Source organism: Ascaphus truei, chromosome 9 (assembly GCF_040206685.1).
Source record: "Ascaphus truei isolate aAscTru1 chromosome 9, aAscTru1.hap1, whole genome shotgun sequence".
In the NCBI taxonomy this organism is placed as follows: domain Eukaryota; kingdom Metazoa; phylum Chordata; class Amphibia; order Anura; family Ascaphidae; genus Ascaphus; species Ascaphus truei.
Genome location: NC_134491.1, coordinates 22,889,436 through 22,915,431, shown reverse-complemented (window position 1 = coordinate 22,915,431; position 25,996 = coordinate 22,889,436). Strand labels below are relative to the sequence as shown.

Genomic DNA, 25,996 nt, shown 5'->3' with positions numbered 1-25,996 from the left:
ATGGTGTTTCCTTTTCAGAAGGCGATTCCATTACCTCATCAGCAGATGAGGCACGTGCATCTGGAAAGTCACATTGGAGTCAGAATGCAACCTCTAGGTGTGCAACTCCGTCAAAAAACGACGACGAAAGAGAAGGAGATCAAAAGCAAAATCGAGGGGACAACCTGGCAAAGAGGAGATGCTAAGTATAGAAGATACTAATGTGATTAATATCTCAAAACACACTTTGACACAAGCAGAATTGAAGGTGCTCAATTTGGGCCTCACATTTGCACATTTGTACCAGATAATAATTTCAGTCTCTTTACAACCACTGTTGATTTATACAAATGTATTCATAAGTTAACGCTAAAAAGATTTTTCAAACAAAGACAAGTCAACAATGACGCACCTGCATCGAATATAAGTGATTTAATTACTAATGAAGAACAAGACATGCTACCGTTTTTTGACTTTACAAGACACCTTACCTTCAAAGATCATTGTTTTCTTCAAGATATGACAGAATTATTTGACGACCAGAGAGACCAACAAGATCCTTTAACCTTCTTTATAGGAAGGGAGGATTCGGATCTAAAAAATGCATCCATATTCTGCCAAACCTATGTGAAAGGAAGTGCCTTTGATGTGTTTCAACGAGCGGTTGAAAGAGACTTATTTCTTCTCTCTAAGGGTATTCAAATTACAAAAGATCCTAAACACCAAAATAATTTGAACCCTGAACAACGTAAGGCTGTCCCATCGTTAAAAAAATAATGAAAATATTGTAATAAACAATGCCGATAAAGGTGGAGCTGTTGTTGTCCATGATCGTATATATTACGACTCGGAAGCACATAGATAGTTGAATGACCTGCTTTCATATGTCTTGTTAAAGTCGATTCCAACTAGTTCCTGTCTTTGGGAACTTTATGACCTATTAGACATGGGTAAGAACCTTCAGGTCCTCTCTGCCAAACAGTATGAGCATTTACATTGTATGCATCCCATCACTCCCATCTTTCATCATTTACCTAAAATACACAAATCCCTTCACTCACCACCTGATCGTATAGTTTCCAGCATAGGGTCACTAGGTGAGCACCTCTCTATATACATTGACCACTAAGTTACAACCACTAGTATCCACACTTCGTTCACATCTTCTTGACACATCACATGTCTTATCACTCTTTACAGATTTTCACTGGTGTCCCAATTTTATTTGGGTTACATTGGATGACTCCTCACTCTTTTTGATGGGGGTTTGTATCTCCAGACACATGGGACTGCCATGGGCACCTGCTTCGCACCATCCTATGCTAATTTGTTCATGGGTTGGTAGGAGGCTGCCCACATGTTTGGAGAGGGAAACCCCTATCGTCATCTGATTTTCTTTTACCGTCGCTACATAGACGACCTTCTTTTTATCTGGAAGGGGTCACTAGATGAACTTCATTCATTTGTTGAGTACATTAATACCAATTCATATAATCTTTTATTTACTTTTTAATATCATCTACATCATATTCACTTTCTTGATTTTAAATTTATATGTTGGAGTTGATCAAAAGGTACACACAGACATTTTTCGAAAAGAAAATTCTAACTACTGTACTTCATGCCACTAATTGTCCCAATAAACGTTTATTTAAAGGTATACCATGTGGACAATTCTTACGACTACGTGTTCACTGGTCCAACATGGAGGACTTTCAGTTTAGATGCAAGGAATTGTTCCAAAGGTTTATTTCTCGAGGATACAATAAAAACACACTTGAGGATGCCTATGTCAATGCATTAGCCAAAAATAGAGAGGACCTAGTTGATCCTGACCATGCAACGTTTCAGAATCAAACCGATACAGGACAGGATGTAGGGGAGCTGCTCAGAAAAATTATACTGATTTTGACCCTCCATATTTCATCACACAATTCAGTAACCAGGCGATTGCATTAAATTTATTATCAAAAGATTGGAATATTCTTTCCACAGATCCACTTCTACGAGGAATTGTAGCAACAGACCCTAAATTTGTGTTTAGGATATCTCAAACACTTGGAAATATTGTATCTCCAAGCATGCTGAAATCAGATAAACAACTTAAATCAAGAGATTTCTGTCCAACACTTATGGGCTGTTTTCAACGTGGCTGTGGCAAAATTTGTAAATATACACTGAGAACTAAAGTGTTTGACAATATGGAGGGAACCAAAACATTTAACATTCTGTCATTCATCACATGCAACACTGATTTTGTAATTTATATGTTGATTTGTGGGTGCAACAAGAGATATATAGGTCTAACTACTAGACCTTTTAAACTTCGCATCATGCAATATCTTGAAAAAGGATCAGATACACCCCATTTCTAAGCATTTCAGCATATGTCAGTCAGGGTCCCTTACTAACTTTAAGTGTGTTCCCATAGAGCGTGTTAAAATGCATACACGAGGAGGTGATAGAACGAATGTTCTTTACAAAAGAGAGGCTTATTGTATTTTTTCACTGGACACACTTATGCCGAAGGTGTTAAATTCTGAGTGGGATCTAAAATATTTTCTATAGTTGGATACCCTTTCTATTATGGATTATATACATCTTTTCTGGGTTTCCCATGTCGGCATTTGATTGATTGTGAATGCATTATTGACTTTTTCTATACCTATATTGAATGTTATGTAGAGTCAATTATTTAATTTTGCATATACATTGACTCATGTGTCCAATGATTTACTATTGTTGATATTATTGATGTTTGTGACATCTTCAAGGTCTTTATTTATATTCCTGATGTTGGCCATTGATTCAACTCCCTATTCATCATCTATGGGGACATTCCTGACTATATGTCGCTATGCTTATAATACTACTCGTTGCAATAATTATGTTCTTTCTAGGTGACATATATTCTTGTGAAAACATTTGAGAACGTTATAATATATCAGTGTAAACGCTGTGTTTCTTTCAGCCACTGGCCACACAGTGTTGCTATAGTTATGATTCTATGATACTTTTGTTTTCTATAACAATACATGTGTAGCAACTACAATATTTTTTGTTACACCAACTACTCAGCCCTATAAAGTTTTTTTCCTTGATACATCTAAAGCTTCTTTTGATACATCTATTGATCTCTGTTTTCACTTTTTTCTTCCTTTTTTATGTCTTCTACGTGTGTGTGTGTGTGTGTGTGTGTGTGTGTGTGTGTGTGTGTGTGTGTGTGTGTGTGTGTGTGTTTGATGATTAACATACTATGCAATGTGTGGGTAGTTCCTATTTGTTTAACCATTGTAGCTAGTGTTAATGATCATTATTGTAACTCTGGCCCTTTGAGCTCTCATTTATACTATGTGATTCTAGAGCTTGGTATAACACATTACATTTCATGTGTTCCTTAACATGTGTACAAAGACATCGCAGTAAATCTGTTTTGATATTTTGCTTTGACGGACATTGATAATCAACATAGTATTTATTGGTGAGCTCCGACAGATATTAATAACATATGTTTATGCCATTTTTTTATTTAATTATAAATTCTATTCAGATGTTTCTGATAAAGAAGGAGGGGTTAAATAATCTACCTTTTCATTCGCCTCTTTGTACTCCTTGAGAAAGCGCCCTCTGGGCGTGAAACGCGTGGGAGATTTTCTTTTTGTTTGTATCTTTGTTTTGTGTTTTTTAATATGTAGTTTCCGGTAATAAATCTTTTTTATTTTTTCACTTACCCGGTGAGTTTCATATTTTTCTTCAGGTCCGCTGTCCAACCAGTCCCTTGCTTGTTTATTGCAAGACCTTTTTGAAGCCTACTTTCACGTTCTTCTTAAGCTGAACCCCAAATAATTGTCATGAATGGACGTGTTAGCACCCTCAATATGTTCTTAAATCATAAGTATAGTTTTGTGATGGACCTCTGCTGCTGAAGCTATGCCAAATAATAAGTATAAGCAGGGCAGCTGAAGGGGCGAGAGCCGGGACAACTGACCCCGGCGTAGCAGCTCCAGTGGGCCGGCTGGGATGTTTGCGGGGCTCAGTGCAGGGACATGTGCCGGGGCCTCGGCCTCGACCTTTCCGGCAGCATCTTCTGGCGGCTTCTCCTCCACCTGGCATCTCGCCCTGCATGGTCCTGTCATCATGGCTCCGCGACGTCAAATGGCATTGCGTTGCCATGACAATGGGGCATCGCAGCGCCATGAGTCGTCACATTGTCATGGCAATGTGATGCCGTTGGACATCGCAGAACCATGATGATGTGACCATGCAGGAGGAGATGCCAGGAGATGACGCTGGAGAAGCTCAGAGAATTAGAGGCTCCACGCTCTTCCCCATGCAAACTGGTTGAAATGTTACCTTTTGTTTATAGCGTTAGTAAGATCTGTAGGAACTAGGTATATGCTTAATTCGCTACTGAAATTAGGGTGTTCCTCACTTGTTTGTAGTAGGGAGATAAAGTGACTTGCCCACAGTGTCATTGTTATCAGTCAGTGCCTTTACTCGCTGAGCCGCTCCTTCAGCCTGTGTTGGTCTGTGCTTTCTTCCCACATTGTGGCTCCTCTGGTCACCAAATACAGTCCAAATCTCTGTCTAACCATTGAGAGTTATTTGCGACCTTGCCAGATAACTGCAGGCTTCCAGCACTGAAAAGATCAGCAATGTGACCTCTCCTCCCAGCTCATAGCTCTCCTTGGACACAGGGCTAGAGTTTTGACGGCCTTTGCGAGACTCCCCTCTTACTCTTCAGACACCTCCTCACTCTCACCCACCTCTATTTCCCTCCCCCTTCTCACACTACCCCAGCCCAATGTATTATTCTCTTTTCCCCCTCTCCATCTTACATTCTTCCTCTCACTCCCCCTCCTCTCTCTTACCCCCCTTCCCTCTCTCTCACTCCCCCCATTCCCTCACTCTCACCTACCCCCCCATTCCCTCTCTCTCAACCCCCACCCCCCTTTTCTCTCTCCCTCCCTTCTCCCTCCCTCCACCCCACTGGTCACACACACACACACACTCAAAATTCTACATACACAATACCCACACAATACATACCCCCCTGCCACAATACCCATGCACTACCTACTCCCCCTACCCCCCAAACAATACCCACACATTATACAAATACAAAAAACAATACCGCGGGTTTGGCAGGCCACTGATAGCACGCCAGTCCCACTCGCAGATGCAAACGTTGGACCCAACATCCAGCAAAGAGCCACAGCAGCAGCCGGACGCAGAAGTTGGGCCTGTCATCTGCTCGGTGCCCAACTTCCAGCGCTGGACTGCCGGGCCCAGAATAATTCTCCACCCCCCTCCCCCCAGTTTGTGGGGTCCCTGTCTCCTCCGCTTGATTTAGCACTTCTGACCCATGTAATGATTAATGTGAGCTCATAAAGCACTAAAGCATTTGAATGAGAGACAACCTTTTTTATATTAATTAACAGCCACAGAGTGAAGCGCATCATAGTTGCATCATATTGGCAACTCCACACAGCCGCCCTGCTGGGGATTTAAAGAACCACAAGAAGAATTCCAATGGTTTGAATTTATTACACTATTTGTGTTTCCTTGTTTCTTCTCTCTTCCATATAATCCCTGGACTGACACATTGCCCCCAAGAGAACCCTCTACACACAGTGACTGTTTTGGGTTTCTGAGAAAGCCCGAGGTTTTTTAGGCTGCAACCATGGTCTTCACCTTGAGACATCACAGGTATATACCTAATTGTTGGGTCTCCCCATTTTACACAAGAGGGCACTGTTTTTAGTTTGTAACGCTGATCATATGCTCGATCAGTCAGGATTGAGATGGGTTTCCTGTGAATATAAGTGCCGCCGGTTAGGCAATCCTCCATGCGCCAAAACACTGTCCCGGCACTTATTTTAGCAGCCGATATTTCTAAAGTCCCCCCTCCCTCGACCCTACCTGTGCTGGAGCTCCTAGCACAAAAGTTGGGCCCCACTTCTGCAATAACCCCCTGTGTGGGCTCCCTCCGTTGCCGCTACATAAGGACCCGCTTCACAGGCAGGGCCCCCGGAGAGGGGGGGGCATCCAGTGACTGGTTCCACCCCTGATGGATGCAGTGGATGTTTTAAACTGTTTGGGAGGGACACATTACACCACTGATGCTCCATAAAAACTACAAACACTATAGAGAATGATTTGATTGCTTTGATTTCTTTGATCTTCAATAAAATCAAACCATGTTTGGTTAAAATCAGGCATACACCACAGCATGGGGGTGTTCTTTGTTACCTGGTGAATACAAATTTACCTCCCCGTGCTCCAGGATTGCAGACTGAAAGTATGAGAATACACTACAGCAAGGGTGATCAACTCCAGGCCTCAAGAACCGCCAACAGGTCAGATTTTTAGGATATCCCTGCTTCAGCATAGGACTGAGCCACCTGTGCTGAAGCAGGGATATCCTTAAAACCTGACTTGTTGGTGACCAATCCTGCACTACAGATCGATAGGAAAAAAAGCTATTATCAAATCAAACTGATTTCCAGCTTGCGTGAGTTCAACTGAACTGCCAATAGGTGGCATGAATGACTTGTAAAACGCACATTTAGAACTGCCCATTTAACAATACAGAGTGAATGAGTACTTGAGTATTAGGTGATACCTTTTTTTATTTGGACTAACAGTAGATATTACAAGACAAGCGTTTGAGAGTTCTCCTCTCTTCCTCAGGTCAGCGATACTGATTTACAAAGATTCCATGAGCTTAACACAGATGAAAAACAAGACAGCCCTAAGCTCATGGCTGTTAAACTTTGTAAAGCAGTATCGCTGACCTGAGAAAGAGAGGAGAACTCTCAAACGCATGCCTTGTAATATCTACTGTTAGTCCAAATAAAAAAAGGGATCGCCTAATACTCAAGTACTCATTTATTCTGCACTATGGCAACTGGACTAACATGGCTATTTCTACTTTATTCATTTAACAGTACATATTTTGTAATGTTGTCATATCAGTCAGTTATGCAGCGTCTTGTAGAACATTCATGTTTGTCTTACACTTTAACACGCGTAATAACTTGTCAAATGTGTGCCCACGAGGTTCATTTCAAAAGCAGCACAACAAATGATTGCACAGGAAGAATATACAACGTCTGCTCATATTATTAAAGGCTTAATAAAACAGCTGATCGATTATTTTATACTACCTGAACTGCGAGGTCCCTCGGTGCGGATCCTGACCTCCGGGATCCCTGTGGTTTTCAAGATACAATTAGTTTAGTGACCCCGGATCGATCTGGCAGACAATAAAAAGATGCAACAACGTTGGGAGATGACATTGCGACTTTTTATTGGTGACACAAATATGCCAGGAACCGGAGTGTGCCAGCCAGTCGATGGACCACCAGTCAGGTCCGGAAGAGGCCAGGTTCAGGTTAAAAAGAAAATGGGACTGCTGCTTTGAGGGATGATAGAAAAATGATGTGAGAATGCTGAAATGATAACAACGATCCAGTGATTTGGGATGTGTCGTAAGGCATTTAATTAATGATAATGAGGACCATATATTAGAGGTCTTGCCAAAATTACTTTCCATAAACATGTCTCGAAAACGTGAGAAAAGCCAAAGAATGCGACAGAGACAGATGAAAATGAAAAAGTAGAAGCACTCTGAGCTGTCAAAACAGGACAGTGGCAGCAGGTACGCGTGGGAGTGGGAATCGTGGAGACTGAACAACTATTTGAGCCGCAGCATTTAAAAGGTGCAATCCCACAGAGTCAGACAGCTGAATTTCTTAGTGTCCTTGTAGCAGAGTCAGCCTTGGTAACAAGAGCTTAGGGGTCTTAGGGCAGCGAATGGATAACTTGGATAGCGCAATAAGGAGCCACCTACAGTATATAAACAGAGTTCCTAGTCTGGTTTGTTGCTGGTGGTCTGCAAAGAGACACTAAACCTGAGGGCTGTGCCTTGATCGGCTTGCTGTAATAGACTTTGATCTGAGAACCAATTAAGATACAGTGGGGGGGGGGGGGTGGAGAGGGGGGTATTGCTGTACAAGCTCTTGCTGATCACACAGACAGGAGTAACCCTAGAAATGAAACCCTTCCCAAGTCTAACTTTTAGAAATTCATTACAAATACTCACAGGTGTCAGATTTGGGTAAATTGCCCAGATAAAACATGTTGAACATGTCGCTGGAATTAGTTCACTTTGGTCGTGGGAATAATTGCCGCTTCAGGAGGTAAAAGAGAGACCAAACCTTCATTAAAACTCTCAAACCAAGTCCTAGATCCTTATTTAGTAATCTGTGAAGACATCTTCCCTATGCTGAGAAACAGTTCAGCTTCATTCCAGTTGATGGCGTTGGCACATACAACATGGCAGAGTCTGAGTGAATAAGGCCAGAAGTTCAAGTCTTAAGTATTTCTTTTAAAGGTGTGAGTCATGATTGCTCAAGGATCAATATATTGCCAAAAAGACAGGTGAAGTGTCTCACTTTAGGTAAGTAATATTAGGTTACTACATACTGTATGTGCAAAAAGAAAACACCAACCCTACAAAATGTGCACTTATGGATGTCTTATAATGGTAATATGGAACAGTTACTATGACTATATCGATAGAAACTTAGTGATACAAAAAGAAACTCCCTAGCAAGACCAAACTTTTTATTGACAATTTCTTAAAATATAACAAATTGAGTGGGAGACTCAAATGAACTAGATCCAGGGGATAGAGACGGGGAACAAGATAATGTACAAATAGTTACCCCAATATATGATGAGCTAATAGTAGCTGTAAAATATGACCTACTGTGATATTTGAGAGACTAATAGTTAATTAACTCTTGCAACTTGTATCTCTTGTGCTGGGAAGAGACAGATAATGTTGCTATCTATAGGTCTAGCATTGCTAGAACCGTCCGGAAGTGTCACAGTCAGATTACTTAGTATAGTGACATTGTGCTGGGAAGAAATTGCTCATTATGCCTTAATATACAATACCATAGCGTGGTGCTCTCACGTAAACGCGAAACGTGCCACCGGTGCTCAGCAAAGGTGGTCCCGCGGCAAGGTGGATCACACCGACAGTCCAGAGGAATAATGAGGTTGACATCCGAGGGGTCTTGGTAAAAAAAAGTATCAAAAAGACCACTCGAGGGCCAACCTCTTTATTCCTCTGATTATGTCTTAATGCATATCTATCCTCTAATATTGAGATTTGAACCCTGTGTCAGGGTAAACAATAATTTTATTAGAGGTTTGTGGTATAGCATTTGTTCACGAAATTAATTTTATTTTGAAATACAGAAATGGCTTATCTTGTCTTTGAAAGCACAGTACGGCTCTAATAATTCTATGACTTCATTCCCTTTTCTGGACCATCCTTAATGACTAGTGTTACAAGTTCATTTTGCAGAGTAGTCTTCTAACTTTTACCTCCCAAAAAAACAATATTGACTGAAATTATGTCTAGTAGCTTCTGTTAAATACATATAAGAATTGGTTTTACTTAATGTCTTCAGTCTACGCGCTCAAAAACCTATGTAGATTGGAGGCCATTGTTTGTCATATATTATCTGTAATATTATTTTAAGTTGTTACAATGCTGTTTGATACTTTCTATTTAATTTAGTAGCAAGTTCACTCTCTGGTTAGAACTTTCCAACAGTTCATGCGGCGTCTAACAAGTTGTCCACCTCTCAGTTCTCCCCCCCAGTGGCGTCTGACGTCATTTTATAACCATGTGATCAAGAGTCACTACTCTATACCCCATCGTGCGTTTCGCTCCTGTCGGAGTTTTTTCAAGGCGCATTTTCAGCACAAGTACAACTCATCCCTTAAGCTCCGGGGGGGTTCAGCAACATATTGCAGATCAGTGCATTGTCGAAACCTGCTGCACAAGACACAATCCCTTTCAGTGCATATAATCGTGTGACTCCAGATAAAACAAAATAAACCTGGCGCCAGATAATGTCCAAAAAGATGAGTCCTGTGATCCTCTAGAATCCGCACAAATGCTTACAGGTCATGAAAAGAGAAAAAAGACAAACAAAAACAGATTATAGCATATAACTGTTGGGTGATGTCAGCCTATGCTATGGACACTACATACAAACTAAAAAGTAACAGACTAAAATAATTAATTAAAACATAATGAACTATGCCATAAAAAAGACCATAATACAGTGAGAGAAATCTGTTGATCCGGAGATGGTAAAATCAAAACCCTACTTACAAGAAGCAGGTTGACAACAGGCAGTAACAAGCTGAGGTGAGTGTCCAAAGATAACCCTGTGCTGGTCGCGCAGAGCAGCCACTCTAACGCTGGAACCGTCACCAAAGTCCCCCTGCAGTCACGGGGAATGCCGGGCTGGGAGAAAACAGACACGCTGGGGCACTCACGCCGACATCACGTGTGGCTAGTTCCCTTCTCACGCTGCTCCTCCTCTCTACCCGGCATCCAACGCACGCACATACACCCGCGGGGTTAAAGGAACACAGACCCCTCCGCTTGAATCTAGCCACACGTGATGTTGGCGTGTGTGCCCCAGCGTGTTTGTTTTCTCCCCCTCCTGTCCTCTCTATCCCTCCCCTCAGTGTCTCCCCCTCCCTCCTCCCACTCTCTCTTTCCCTCCCCCAGTGTGTTTCTCTTTCTCCCTCCCCCTATTGTCTCTCTCCCTCCCCCCATTGCCTCTCACTCTCCTTCCAGCCATTGTCTCTCCCTCCAGCCATTGTCTCTCCCTCCCCCCAGTGTCTCTCTCGCACTCTTCCTCTAGCCATTGTCTCTCCCTCCCCCCAGTGTCTCTCTCGCACTCTCCCTCCAGCCATTGTCTCTCCCTCCCCCCAGTGTCTCTCTCGCACTCTCCCTCCAGCCATTGCCTCTCCCTCCCCCCGGTGTCTCTCTCACACTCTCCCTCCAGCCACTGTGTGTCTCTCTCCCTCCTGCCAGTGTCTCCCTCCCTCCCACAAGTGTCTGTCTCTCCCTCCCGCCAGTGTCTCTCTCCTTGACTCCAGTGTCTCTTTCATCCTCTCTCTCCATGTCTCTCTCTCACCCCCCTCCCCATGTAGCTCTTTCACCCCCTCCGCATGTAGCTCTTTCACCCCCCCTCCCCATCTCACACTCTCACCCCCCTCATGTCACACTCACACTCCCTACGCATGTCCCAGTCTCACACTCCCTCCCCCATGTCCCAGTTTCACACTCCCTCCCCATGTCCCAGTCTCACACTCACTCCCCCATGTCCCAGTCTCACACTGCCTCCCCGTGTCCCAGTCTCACCCCCCATGTCCCAGTCTCACACTCACCCCCCCCCATGTCCCAGTCTCACAGTCCCTCCCCATGTCCCAGTCTCACACTCCCTCCCCGTGTCCAGTCTCACACTCCCTCCCCGTGTCCCAGTCTCACACTCCCTCCCCATGTCCCAGTCTCACACTCCCTCCCCGTGTCCCAGTCTCACACTCCCTCCCCGTGTCCCAGTCTCACACTCCCTCCCCGTGTCCCAGTCTCACAGTCCCTCCCTATGTCCCAGTCTCACACTCCTTCCCTGTGTCCAGTCTCACACTCCCTCCCCGTGTCCCAGTCTCACACTCCCTCCCCGTGTCCCAGTCTCACACTCCCTCCCCGTGTCCCAGTCTCACACTCCCTCCCCGTGTCCCAGTCTCACACTCCCTCCCCGTGTCCCAGTCTCACACTCCTTCCCCGTGTCCCAGTCTCACACTCCCTCCCCGTGTCCCAGTCTCACACTCCCTCCCCGTGTCCCAGTCTCACACTCCCTCCCCGTGTCCCAGTCTCACACTCCCTCCCATGTCCCAGTCTCACACTCACCCCCATGTCCCAGTCTCACACTCACCCCCCATGTCCCAGTCTCACCCTCCCTCCCCATGTCCCAGTCTCACACTCCCTCCCCATGTCCCAGTCTCACCCTCCCTCCCATGTCCCAGTCTCACACTCCCTCACCATGTCCCAGTCTCACCCTCCCTCCCCATGTCCCAGTCTCACCCTCCCTCCCCATGTCCCAGTCTCACACTCCCTCCCCATGTCCCAGTCTCACACTCCCTTCCCATGTCCCAGTCTCACACTCCCTCCCCATGTCCCAGTCTCACACTCCCTCCCCATGTCCCAGTCTCACACTCCCTCCCCATGTCCCAGTCTCACACTCCCTTCCCATGTCCCAGTTCCACACTCACTCCCCCATGTCCCAGTCTCACACTCCCTCCCCATGTCCCAGTCTCACACTCCCTCCCCATGTCCCAGTCTCACACTCCCTCCCCAAGTCCCAGTCTCACACTCCCTCCCCCATGTCCCAGTCTCACACTCACCCCCCATGTCCCAGTCTCACACTGCCTTCCCATGTCCCAGTCTCACTCACCCATGTCCCAGTCTCACTCACCCCCTCTCCCCATGTCACACACACTGATGCAGGAAGCAAGAAGGAGATGCTGCTGTGTAGCTGTGTAGCACATCGCCACCTAATGGCCAAAATAAAAATTGCAGCTACAGGCGGCTTTTTTTCTCTGCTCCTGGCAAAATCTCTCCTGCGCCCCCCCTAAACAATCTTGCGCCCAACCTAAACAATCTTGCGCCCAACCTAAACAATCTTGCGCCCCCCCATAACAATCTTGCGCCCCCCCCATTTTGCGCACCGCTGTTCTAGAGGATCACAGGACTCATCTTTTTGGACATTATCTGGCGCCAGGTTTATTTTGTTTTATGTGTTATTCTGTCTGTACTGGACAGTAGTTATCAGGCAGCCTATCTTTATTTAAAGAGTGTATTATTGATCACCACTAGTTAGTTATTTAGTCACTTTAGCGCTTTATTCACAGCATTTTGTCTGACTGTGTGACTCCAGAGCAATAATCTTTCTTCCAAAATGAAAGCAGTAGTTGAAAGATGCCACATAGAGGAGTAGGTTGGCAGATAATGGGACATAATACATCACAAGGATCCCTAAGTGCCAGGCCCTTTGGCATTCATCTAGGTGCTGAGTGAGTCCTGTCACAAACATTTAATGCTCTGTCTTCTCCACTTAAATCTATCATTTCCAATATGTACCCTTCATTTACACAAATATATAGCAACAGGACCAGGGATGTACTGTACGTGCGATCTCAACATGGTCAGAATATATATATTATTGAGGTGCCTCAGATCTATTCTTTAGTACAGGGGTGCTCAACCCCAGTGCTGAGGTCGGGTTGTAAGGATATCCCAGCTTCAGCACAGGTGGGTCAATCAGTGATTGACCCACCTGTGCTGAAGCTGGGAGTAATTGAGCCACCTGTGCTGAAGCTGGGTCTGATTGAGCCACCTGTGCTGAAGCCGGGTCTGATTGACCCACCTGTGCTGAAGCTGGGAGTAATTGAGCCACCTGTGCTGAAGCTGGGTCTGATTGGGCCACCTGTGCTGAAGCCGGGTCGGATTGACCCACCTGTGCTGAAGCTGGGAGTAATTGAGCCACCTGTGCTGAAGCTGGGTCTGATTGGGCCACCTGTGCTGAAGCCGGGTCTGATTGACCCACCTGTGCTGAAGCTGGGAGTAATTGAGCCACCTGTGCTGAAGCTGGGTCTGATTGAGCCACCTGTGCTGAAGCTGGATCTAATTGAGCCACCTGTGCTGAAGCTGTGATTATCCTTGAAACCCGACCTGTTGGGGGGGGGGGGGTCTTGAGGACTGGATTTGAGCCCCCCTGTTTAGTGCATCAATTTGACTACTACTCTATCGTTCCTAGCTCTGAGCATGATCTGTTTCCCTGTAAGTGATTGCAGGAGGAACAGATCATTGACACTGCACCATTAACAGATCTTGCCATTAGGAATTACGCCCAACTGTGATTTGACCGAATTGAAGGGTCGTCAGCTATTTCCTCGTCAGCTTTTAAAAATGTATTTAATGATTCATGAATATTTAAAGGCTTCTAATACCTTTCTACCAGCCCTAAGTCTAAACCATTCCAAATAAAAACACATTATCATGGGGAAGGACTCTGCTGTTATCAGTTAGATTATAAACTCTTCGAGTTTAAATGTCCCACGTCACGTGAGCCAATAGGAAGCCACAAGGGATGATGTCACGGCTTCCTACTGGCCAGCGGGACATTTAAGCCGCCATTATGTTAGCCCCAATTAGCCCAGCCGGAGCTTCTACCGGCACCCCCTTCCAAGTTAATTATCTCAGGAAGCAGGGGGTCTGGAAGCTGAACCGCGTTCATTTCAGCTTCAACCATATATCTTTTTGGAAGTGTCACCGTGTTCTGCTGCTTTAAAATGATGCTTCTAACAACCAGTGGATGTTTCTAAATCTGATACAATTGTATATATTGCTTATAACGACATGTCTCTTTAACACAGGTTCGCGTTTACCTCGGAGCGTTTACGGATGACAAAAATGAATATGCCGACCTGATAGTCCTGAGGTTTTTATCCATCAATTCTATAGTGGATCCCTGGATTTTCATCATCTGCCGGACATCAAAATTTCACACTCGTGTCCATGCCCTCTGCAGCAGGATTCACGCGAGGAGGAATGTGAAACCTCCGCTTCTCCAGGAGATGAGCTGAAGCAGGACACAGGATTTGGCCTCGGACTGCTGAATGACAGTTGAAGGGCAGATTGGCATTTCCTTTCCTGTTGTCTGACTGTTCTGCGCTTATTGTATTATTATAATTCCCTGTACTGAATTCTCTTTGTGACGTGCTGAGTACACTGTCGGTGCTATATAGATAAAGCCCTGCATACACGTAGACATATATCCTTTGCCCGTTGAGTACACTGTACACTGATCGTCATAACGGCCGGCACTCCAAGGGCCCTATGAAGCACAACAGGGAGGGCCAATTCCAGTCCTCAAGGGCCACCAACAGGTCAGGTTTTCAGGATATCCCTGAAGCAGGGATAGCATGAAAACCTGACCTGTTGGAGGCCCTTAAGGACTCGAGTCGCCCCCCCCCCCCTGAGATACAGGGTACATTATTATCTAAATAAGTGGTTTTCAACCTTTTTTTTGGTCTAGGAATCCTATAATTTATATTGGGAAATTCTCAGAAACCCCAACCATCTCTAATAGCGCGTCAGAGATCAGATGCATTGTAAGGAATCCCAACCCTCTCTAATAGCGCGTCTGAGATCAGATGCATTGTAAAGAACCCCGACCCTCTCTAATAGTGCGTCTGAGATCAGATGCATCGTAAGGAACCCCAACCCTCTCTAATAGCGCGTCTGAGATCAGATGCATTGTAAGGAACCCCAACCCTCTCTAATAGTGTGTCTGAGATTAGATGCAATGTAAATTCTTCTGTATTTGGTACAATTTTCCAAGGAATCTTCGACTGAGCCTCTGATTGAGCCACCTGTGCTGAAGCTGGGATATCCTGAAAACCTGACCTTTGTGGGGTGGGGGGGCTTGAGGACTGGAATTGAGCACCCTCAGTCTAGAGGTTAAAATGAGTGTGACAGTGACAACAACATCTGTTTAAGTGCATCATTGTTAAGAACAATTGTGTGCTATTACACCAGGGGTGCACAAACTGGGGGGCGCAGGATTTTCTTGAGGGGGCACGGCGGTTGCAGAGGCCCCGCGCTCTTCCCCAAGGCATTTAAATTAAATACAGGGGGATCGCATGAGGCCTCTGCAACTGAACTTACCGTGTTTCAGCCGGCTTCAGATGACACGTTGACATGGCAATGCGTCACGTCACATGACCCCTGCTGATGCCAACAGGCAAGTAAGGGGGGCGCGAACACCAGGGGAGTGGATGCAAGGGGGCGCAGCATCAGAAGTTTGCGCACCCCTGTAATACACTATTGATAGATGCATTATGCACAAGACCATAAGGCAAAGTAAAGAACAATTGAAATGTGCAGGGAATTCAAGCACCAATATGGAGGCACAAACTCATCAACAGACGTGGAAAAAATAGGGAAAAAACAAGTTCAAATGCCAGATCTGCAGTGTTTTGGGGGCCTTAGTTTTGTCAATTAACATTAACACGGCAGGCATAAGCTTATAGGGGTCCCATGTTAAAATGGACATGAAGCAAAAGGTGACACTGTGTGCTCATTTGCATGCCGTTTCCCAGAGTCCCAGGAAGCACTGTATGCTAAGAGATAATGGGGAAGGGCAGGGTTGCCGCCCTGTCTGAGACGTGTAAATGTGCTCACACATGGACAATTATATAATTTTTGCAAAAAGAACCATAATGCAAAGGGGACCTGTATTTGTAAAACAATAACGGTGAGAAAATCACACCATTTCTGAGTTACAGACTTGGAAAAATGACGAAGCTTATCAAGTCTTCAGTGCATTGATTTCACGTTGTTCTTAATCCTGAAACGCCAATCCTTCCCTGGTGGTTATAGGAGGATTTTCATCTCCGGGGGCCAGAGAGAGTAGTCTGCTTGGAAATAACACTGTACAATGGACATGATGGGAAACTAACTATTGAATTGACTGGAACCAGCTTTAATATTCTCTACACTGATGTTTGCACTTATAGCAGTTGAAAGGCTGGGAGGTAACTTTGTTTCTCAGACAATTGTTTTACTTTTATATGCAGCCAGATTTATTTACATTTATTTTATTTAACCACCAAGTGGACATCAGTAGAATAAGCAAAGACCCGCTTCAGTAAACTGGCGTGATAGATCCTACTTGTCAAGGTTATGTATCAATGTCGTTATTCACAAATAGTTGGCCAATTCACCATCAATTAACATGATATGACTTCTTCAGCCCTTCAAATGCATGGCAGACCCTCTGGCAGTGAAGGGGTCCCATGCACAGGTGCTATTGATAACATATAGCAAATCAAAGATGAATAGTCCAACACCAGTAATTACAATTCCTATGAAAAAAATTGCATCGTAATAATATGGGATCAGGAGGCCTATAAGCTATAAACCAGAGTGAGATCATTCATAAAGGCTTCAGATCTCTCAGGGTGAGAGGTGTCACTTGGCACTAACTTAACACAAAGAGACTTGGTCCAAACGGAGTTGGGTTGGTTCTGGTTTGCAGTGATTAAGGCTTGAGTTACACGGATGTCGGAAAAGCTCAATGAAATGATTCCAGATCATTTCAAACATCACAACTGCTTTATAACCATCAACACGTGTATATTCTTATTTCCCAAAAGTACAGTATGTCAATGTAGCTATAAGTATGTTCCTAATTCTATTGGATATGACCAGGGACCAAATTGAAAACAGCAGATTGAAATGAAAGAGAATGTTTCAAATAAAATCTTAGTTAGAAAATATTTTCATGGGTTATCTGTACATATCCCAATATGGAAAGAGTGGTAAAAAGCACATTGTGTGACAGTGTTGTAGTGTGCGGTTGTTGAGAATATGACTGGTATTTATAGGGTTGCCACATGTAGGTTTTGTAAATACGGGACGCCATAATCCAGTATTAAATATAATTTAAATCCAGACATTTCCTATATTTTTTTCATGACAAAATGACACACGTTTCTCTCCTCCCCATCTCTTTCTCACCCCACCTTCCTCTATCTCTCAGCCCTCCTCCTCCTCACGGTCCCCCCTCGCTGAAAGGGCTCAGTATCAGTGAGCAGCACTTAGGCCTCGTTCAGGGTGCCAGAGGCAGGAGTTGGAGGGCGGGCGTTCGGGAGGGAGGGCAGCAGTCTGCTGGGCGATGTGTGTTCATCCCCAGCAGACGTTTTCAGGAGTTGAGGGGGCGGGGCTACAGACGGCAGGTTAGGGATCCAAGTTGCAGTCTTGAAATCATTCTCAAGAATGATTTCATTGGCTGCCGAGGTCCCAGTGACGCTGCTGCAGCTTCAAAAAACGATTTTTTTGTTTATTGAAACTGTAGCCAGCGTCAACTCCGGGCTTCGGAGACAGGGCAGCTGCTACCCTGACAACCAGTATTCAATTTGAATACATTGTGTTCCACGGCAGCACGCACGGCAGCACGCCCTCCCTCCGAAGCCTGCACCCTGAACGAGGCGTTACCTGTGGTGAAGCCCGTTCTGGCGGCAGACACCGGAAGTTATAATTGACTTCCAGTTCATACCGCTGGGGCGGGCTCCGCTGCCCTCTGCTACCGCCACGGGCCTCCTCTGCAGCCGCCATCCCCACCTTCTTCTGCCATTCTTCTCCTCTTGCCATCGCTGCCGGCCGGACCACCATGCGTCTCTCAATTGACCCATTGCCCCTAAAATACGGGACCATTATGCGTCCCGACAGACCTTTCAGGGACAACAGGACAAATCATAGAAAGAAGTGGCAATCTCGTATATACGGGACGTCCGGCAACCCTACATATTTATTGTATATTATGAACGTTAAAAAGAGAAATTGTGCTAATCACATGTTTGCATATACAGCCTGATAGAGTAGGCAAAGTTACAATAAGGATTATTTATTAAGCTGCAATAGTGCCGATCGGGCTACTATTGCACAAAAAATCCCATTGGCTTCAATGAGAGTTTCTGTGTAACAGTGCCCTACTAATGGACACTATCACACTTTAATGAATAACCCCCAGCGTGCGATCGGTGAAACGGAACTTCTTAACTTTTTGATGAGCTGTAGAAGGTATTATTATTAATATTCTAACATTAATATATTATTATTATGTATTATTTATCATTGCTTCTTTATTGTATATTTGCATTTTTTGTCGTGCTGCCCTTAGCACAGGAAGTCACACACAGAGTACTCGCAAGGCAATAGCCTACAGTACTTATTATTTTTTGTGATAACATGCACTAATTAACAAACAAACAAACAGGACCTAAACGCTGTAATCCCAGAGAGATGGTGAGGTTTTCTTTCGTTTCCCTTTTGATGTACAGTATTGTGTAATCCTCAAATAGTTTTCTCATTTTATAAATGGAAGTCATTGGCCCCTGGTTCAATCTGCAGTGGAGACTTTTTCCACTTGCTGGAGACGTCGGAATGGTAAGTAAGGTTTACAGAGGCCCTGCAGCTCCCCCGGCATTCATTTAAATGCCTTCGGGAAGCGCGCAGGGGCCTCTGTAAACCCTGTGCCCCCCGCAGCGTGTCTCGCTTCCCCCCCTGGGTCCCCCCCCCCCCCCACTTTGCGCACCGCTGTTCTAAAGCAAGGGTCACAAACTCAGTCTTCAAGGGTCACCAACAGGCCAGCTTTTATAGATATCCCTGCTTCAGCACAGGTGGCTCAATCGACTGAGCCACTGATTGAGCCACATGTGCTGAAGCTGGGATATCTTTAATCCTGCCCTTTTTGGGGGACTGTGATGGATCTTGAAGACTGGAGTTGATCACCTCTGCTTTGTACAAATGATTACAAATGTATTTCTGCTAGGCAATACAAATCAAGAATATATAAATAGGTCCTGCACACTAAGGAAAGATGTTTGTTGCACACATCCTTTTTCAGTCAGTTTAAAGATTTGTTTGTGACTATAATTTTGTATACAGCCCTGAGTCTAATCACCTGCTAAACTTTATAGCCAACACATTCTTTACATGTATTTATTTATTTTAAATCCTGTTCTTGTTAAATTAATTGTGACTCCCAGACTGTATTATAAAGACCCCCCTGAACAATAGCTTAAATATATGATGTTTTCCTCATGTGGAATGATTTGCATATGCAGTTAAGGGTATCCCGACTTAGAGAAAACAAATCTGTAAGTGCGTATGATGGCAGGAATCGTGTAAATAAACAGAAGTAACAACAGTGTATTTTTACATGCTCAGGATTGTCATTAAACAGAAGTAGCTATTAACCCAGTGTGAAATATGGACTGGAGGGGGTCTCTGCAGAGTGGAATTCATTTGGTTTTACAGGTATAGCATGCCCCCCCCCACCCCCCCCCCCCCCCCCCTGGTCCCATGTTTGTCCCCTTATCTTTCCATAGGCAGCGGAGGCTGGGGAGAGTGCGGGGTGATGCGCAGTAACAAGCGGCAACCATTAGGAGTATAGCACAGCAGGGGAACTACAAGTCTCAGCAGCCTCAGGGGCTGCAGACCACATGTTGCCAGGCAACCAATAGGGCTGATAGATGCATGAAAGTTCGAATTCTGACAGTTGGAGTTCTCACAGTTAGAGGGACTGGCAGTTAGGCGAGTTAGGCAGTTGGAGCCAGGATAGAGAAAGGGAAGGTAGGGTCTGGATGTCAGTGGCACCCAGATTAGGCCAGATTAACCTTTTAGGTCCAAGATAGGCCCCACTCACCTAATCAGATTGTGGCTGCTACAGGGAAACCCCTAGCTAGGGACATTTCCCCTGTAGCTGTATACAGTTAGTGTATAGTGCCATTTGAAGATGCTGCACAGCGATTTACGGACTGTGGTCTGGGGCCAGACCACCACCGTACTATCATAGACTATCAAAGGTGAGACCCTCCTACCGGAGTTCACCCACACAGAAGCGGAGGCTTCGCTGACATCGACGTCGCTGGACCAGCGGATTACATTTGCTTTTTGGCCATACCCGGGTGCTGGAGCACCTGGGCAGGTACCTCACAACGTGCACCAACTATAACACTTTCAGTTACTGTGGGCAGCACTTTCTCACACATTGGGTGGGTTGGCTCCTGTTGACACCAGGGAGGTTGGGTGCCCAGGGGCACCTCAGTACTTTGGGGAAATCCCATCAGGGGTGGACACTACGGTTGGAGGGCACAGTGGGGCTACAGCCGTTCGAGGCCTATAATGTATGTGGGTTAGTAATATACATAGTTTTACCTGTGATCAGTAAACTGTTACCAGTTAAGTGTGTGATCTTATTGCATTGGGTCCTGTGAAGGGGTTATCCAGCACTGTCAGGATCCCTCATAGGTGGAGGCGCTGTCACCAGTGGATCAGGTACACCCTGGGCTTCAGCAGCGGAGGTTCAGGCCTCCTGTGAGCCACAGGTAAAGCACCACACACTCAGTAGCCGCCACATTTCCCATAGGTTGGGGGAAACAGAGCTACACAGGCATCCATCTTGTCTTTTGTATGTCCTTTTTCTCTGTTATATGTCAGTATGCATGTTGTTGCAAGAATGAACATTGCTCCAGTGGGGGGATGTGGACTTTGCCTTTTTGCTCAAACACTCAAGTGTTTTGGTCAGCTAAAGAATCAGTTTAGGCTAGATGAATTGACCTATGGAGTCAGTCTGGGATAGATAACATGACCTGGTGAGGATCCTCCAGTATAGTGAATCAATAAATTACTCTATCTTGAACCTGTGTCAGCTCTAGTCCGTGTGCGAAGAAGCTGACATTCACACAAGTAACTCCCAGACTACATTGTTGTATAATGTTTGCATTTTGAGGTTTTTTATACTGCGTGTTAAGAATTATTTAATGATTCATAACCCTACCAATGAAGTCCACTTAGTCACAAAGTGTCACGATGATCACAAATGGTCACTTTCAACCACAGAAGACAGACATTATTCACGACTGGAAATGTGTATCCAGGGGATAGCTTCGGCTATTTCAAGGAAATGATTTTGAAAGTTAATATTCAGCACTCGTGTCAACGCGAAATAATAGCGTGAAAAGCCTTGAGATATTTCCCATTTTTATTGGAGAGACACATTCTGGGACTTTGAAGCATAGAATCTGAAGATTACACACGTTGACTTTTCTTTCAACTTAATTACTAAATTTGCAAAGTAATAAATCCCTCAAAAACTCAGCATCTCAATGTAAGCAAAGGAAAATTGTGCGTGCTATGCTGATGTTTATCAAATGTAAAGCGTGGTTTGCCTTTCATTTCACCTTCACATCTGTTATAATATTATGTCACGTGGATTGTAATGCGCGACGTGCCTGGATGGCGCTATATAAATAAATACAGATTCAAGGCTGCACGCTAAAACAAAATAATGAACAATACCTACCGTTACCGGTGCTCCTGGCTCAGGGAATACCTGTCTAAGGCCACGTCCAGGGTGGCTAAAGGCGCGCTGGCGCTCCAGCGCTGTGCCCTGCTCGGCCGTGGTTTTCTTGGCCGGCTAGGTGCACGCGCATCTGGGGGCTCGGCCTCTACCTCACGGAGCTGGTTCGTCCTCATTGGACGAACCACTCACGTGACGCGCTTGTGAGGGGCAAATTCAAATTTGCTCGCTCGGCAAGCGGCTGAGCGCCGAGCAGGTGCACCCGCCCGCTCACGCAGGACACGTGCATTGTCGCAACGTGTCTACCGTGAGCGTGCGCGCCCGCTTAGCGCCACCCTGGATGAGCCCTTAGAATCAGACCGTTTTAACGTATGGGAACGCTGGGCAGTTGCCCGGGGGCCCCACAGCATAGGGGGCCCCACGCGCCTGGCCCATGCGTGCCCACCAATGCTCTCCCCCCCTGCCCGGCACCCCGGCTCCGCTCGCTCTCCCCCCGCCCGGCACCCCGGCTCCGCTCGCTCTCCCCCCGCCCGGCACCCCTTTTCGCTACCCTTTCCCCCCCCCCCCCGCCTGGCACCACGGCTCCGCTCGCACTCCTCCCTCCCGGCACCCCGGCGCGCGTCTCAACCGCTCGCAGCCTAGCAGTGCAGCACTTCCGGTGCCTGCTGCTGCCAGTGAGCGCGTGGGAGGCTGGGAGCGGCAGTGTAGGCCGGGCCCCGTGCACTGCTCTGCCCGGGGGCCCCTAATGTTATTAAGATGGCCCTGCTTAGAATGCCAGAATAAGCATATAGAGGGGGATCCAGGGCACTGCGGATTTTCAAAAGTTTAAATTTATTGTCAAAGCAATATAACGTTTCGACCATCCACGTTGCCTTTTTCACGTGACTGGCATATATATATATATATCCGCAGTGCCCTGGATCATCCTCTATATGCTATATAAATAAACCCACTTACATATAATTCCTATAGGGCAGTGATTCCCAACTTCTGTTCTCAAGAACCCCTAACAGGTCAGGTTTAAGGATATCCCTGCTTCAGCACAGGTGACTCATTCAAAAGGCTGAGCCACTGATTGAGCCACCTGTGCTCACCCAGGGATATCCTTAAAACCTGATCTGTTGTTGGGGGCTTGAGGACTGGAATTTGGAACCACCAATTCTATAGGTGGTCATTTATCAAAGTCCTCTACCTGCAAAACCAGGGCGAAACTGGTGTTAAAACACGGCACTAGATTTATCAATGAGGAAACTGCGATTGGTTTCCATGTTAAAATGACATCTGGGGACGATTTTTTTGCCTTCATTTTAAAGCCAGGACACTTTCATTAAAATAATAATAATACCTTTACTGCATGGAGAAATGGTTTAATGGATAATGACGTCACAATAGTTAGAGTATATCGCATTAAGGGGTCATGCACTAAGCAGTGATAAATGCTTTTAAGTGAGATAAAAAGCCATTATAGCGTGACACTGCCTTCTGTGAGATTCACAAAGCAGTGATAAGTCTTTTAAGTGAGATAAATGCCTTTATAGCGCGATACTGCGTTCTGTGAGTTTCACAAAGCAGTGATAAGTGCTTTTAAGTAGCCATTATAGCAGGTTACTGCACTGTTATCACTGCTTTGTGAATCTCACAGCAGGCAGTATCGCGCTATAAAGGCAGTTATCTCACTTAAAAGCACTTATCACTGCTTTGTGCATAGCACCCAGAAAACCCACTTATCACTGCTTAGTGCATCACCCCCTATATATTGCAAACGTACAATTTTGTAAGGTCCCCTGGATGCAAAATTGTAGCAAAAGAAGTGCAAAAAATGACACTAGGTTTATCAAAGTCACTGCTTCAGTTGCTTTCAATGATGGATTTCTTTTCATTGATGGTGCTGTTTTTTTTTTGCATTAGTTTGACCCGAGTTTCGAAGCCGGTGGAAATAGATCCCTTTGTCCATTCATAATAAAATAGCACCAATCAGTGTGTATTTAATGGCTGAGACCCCAAGACAGGCCTTTTGAACATGCATCTCTTAGCATCAATGTTTCAAGAAGTTTTAATCCACCCTTGACACCTCTTGGCTCTGTGAACAATCGATTGCATGGACTCCTAAGCGTTACTTGGTGTACAAATTAAAATGCGAGTTGTACAAAGCTGTCTTGCAATGTGAAAGTTTCTCAAAAATTAGCTTGAAAGCAAAAAGTTCAGCATACTGTACTTACATTTTTGAAGTTTGCCTGTCACGGACATGCTCGCCACAAACCGGGACCGGACCGCGAGGCTGAGGTGGGGTTACATAGTCACCAACCTTAGACCGTGTAGCCTGATCCGGAGTGCGGATTTCATAATCAAACGAAGCTGGGTCAGGTTTGGAGAAGGCAGCGTAGTCAGAATTCAGGCAGGGTTTTGGCATCTGGAAATCAGGTGAGCTTCGCTTCAGCGCAGGAGTGACCTCTGCGCGAGGAGCGGGCACGGCCCATGGTACCGGTCGCAGCAAGGGGAGGCTGCAGACCGGAAGGCACACCACAGAGCAACACTGGCAAACCAGTGCTTCAGCACAGAAGTTGAAACAGGCCTCAGGGATACGAAGGCAGACCTCTGCTAGGGGGAAAGGCAGCAGGTCTCCAGAACCAGGAACGGGAACCAGGAACAGACCTCTGCTGAAAGGAGAATAGCAGCAGGTCCCAGGAAACACGGGAACCAGGAACAGGACATTGGTTCAGTGACGGAGAGACCAATGGACTGAATATTTATTTATTTATAAAATGTGTTACCAGGAAGTAATACATTGAGAGTTACCTCTCATTTTCAAGTATGTCCTGGGCACAGAGTTATGATGACAGATACATGGTTACAAATACAGTTACATAAGTGAACAGGGTATACATTATATACAATACTTTGCATGCAGTAAGAGATAATATATTATAGGCTTATGAAACAGTTACAGACCAGATTAAAATGTGAGACAGCCTTAGTTTTGAAAGAACTTCGCCTGGTGGCGGCTGAGAGTCTCTGGTAGGTTGTTCCAGTTTTGGGGTGCACGGTAAGAGAAGGAGGAGCGGCCGGATACTTTGTTGAGCCTTGGGACCATGAACAGTCTTTTGGAGTCTGATCTCAGGTGATAAGTGCTGCATGTGGTAGGGGTGAGGAGCTTGCTCAGGTAGACGGGTAGCTCGCCCAGAAAGTATTTGAAGACAAGAGAGGAGAGAATACGTATGCACTCCCAAATTTGGAGTTGTTTTAATGCGTTATTTTGGTAAGTGAAAGCAGTGATAATGGTATCGTGAAGGCATTGTTCTCAAGGATCAGGGACGTCCTCAGAGCATTTGCTCAGAGAGAGAGAGAGAGAATGCCAACATAGCGTCCTTCCATTAAACAAAACTATAAATATGGAAAGATAAAATCGGTGCACTCAGCGTTTGAAGCACACAGGCTCCAGCAGTGTTAATGTTCCAAATTCCCCTGCTTGAGAGCATTTGGTGGAAGATCCACAGCGTCGGTCTCTTGTTTACTTGGAATCTACTGAATATGAACATCTATCAGTATCACTGCTTTCCCTTACCAAAAAAACGCTTGAAAATGACTCCAAATTTGTGCATACGTCATCAGTCCATTGGTCTCTCCATCACTGGACAAACCTGTGTTGCACTATTGCCAGTGGAGAGAGGGGTGGGAGAGGGAAGACGGGAGAGGGGGGTGAGAGGGAGAGGGAGGGTGAAAGAGGGTGGGAGGGAGGGGGGAGAGTCAGAGAGAGGGGGGTCTTATAGGAACGCCAACTCCTCATCTCCCACTTAACAACCCGAGACCCCAGTGTAGACCGCCAAAACTGTCTGCTGCCCTGCACCGAAATGGCATCTGGGCCATTTTTAGCCCAAAATCCCCATAGACTTGGCTGCTTCGAAGTAACTAGAATAACTTCTCAAGTCCCCAAGAATGTTACATTTTTCTACTTTTTTTCAATTCTTCTATATTGTTTTCATATGTTACTAACGAAGGAAAATTACAAACCCACTCTAATTGCATCCACCTGGATCCTGCGTGCCATAGGAAGTTCTATAATTAGCTCAAGTGAAATGTATCAGAATGTTATTGTAGTGAGCCACCTCATCTCCATCTTTCCCGGATCGTAAAGATGATCCTTACAGCCACCGTAGCAGTGCTCCCAATGTAAGAACAAATTGCCTGTTAAACTAGATATTCATTTAAAA

At 45.4% G+C, this 25,996-nt stretch overlaps 1 protein-coding gene across 2 annotated transcripts in view; it reads left to right on the top strand.

Annotated features, from left to right (window-relative positions):
- LOC142502598 (prostaglandin D2 receptor-like) overlaps positions 1-17,439 on the top strand; it is a 42,138-nt gene extending 24,699 nt beyond the window's left edge. Inside the window, exons 1-2 of one of the 2 annotated variants that reach the window (XR_012803805.1) lie at positions 5,596-5,688; positions 14,296-14,429. Coding sequence is in view for 1 of the 2 variants with exons in the window: in XM_075613788.1 (XP_075469903.1) it covers positions 14,296-14,505 (210 nt within the window). In the remaining variant the exon portion in view is untranslated. Of the gene's footprint in view, positions 1-5,595; positions 5,689-14,295 lie in introns of those variants that run through there. The other variant, XM_075613788.1, reaches the window with a different exon arrangement.
- Positions 17,440-25,996: the final 8,557 nt, after the last annotated feature.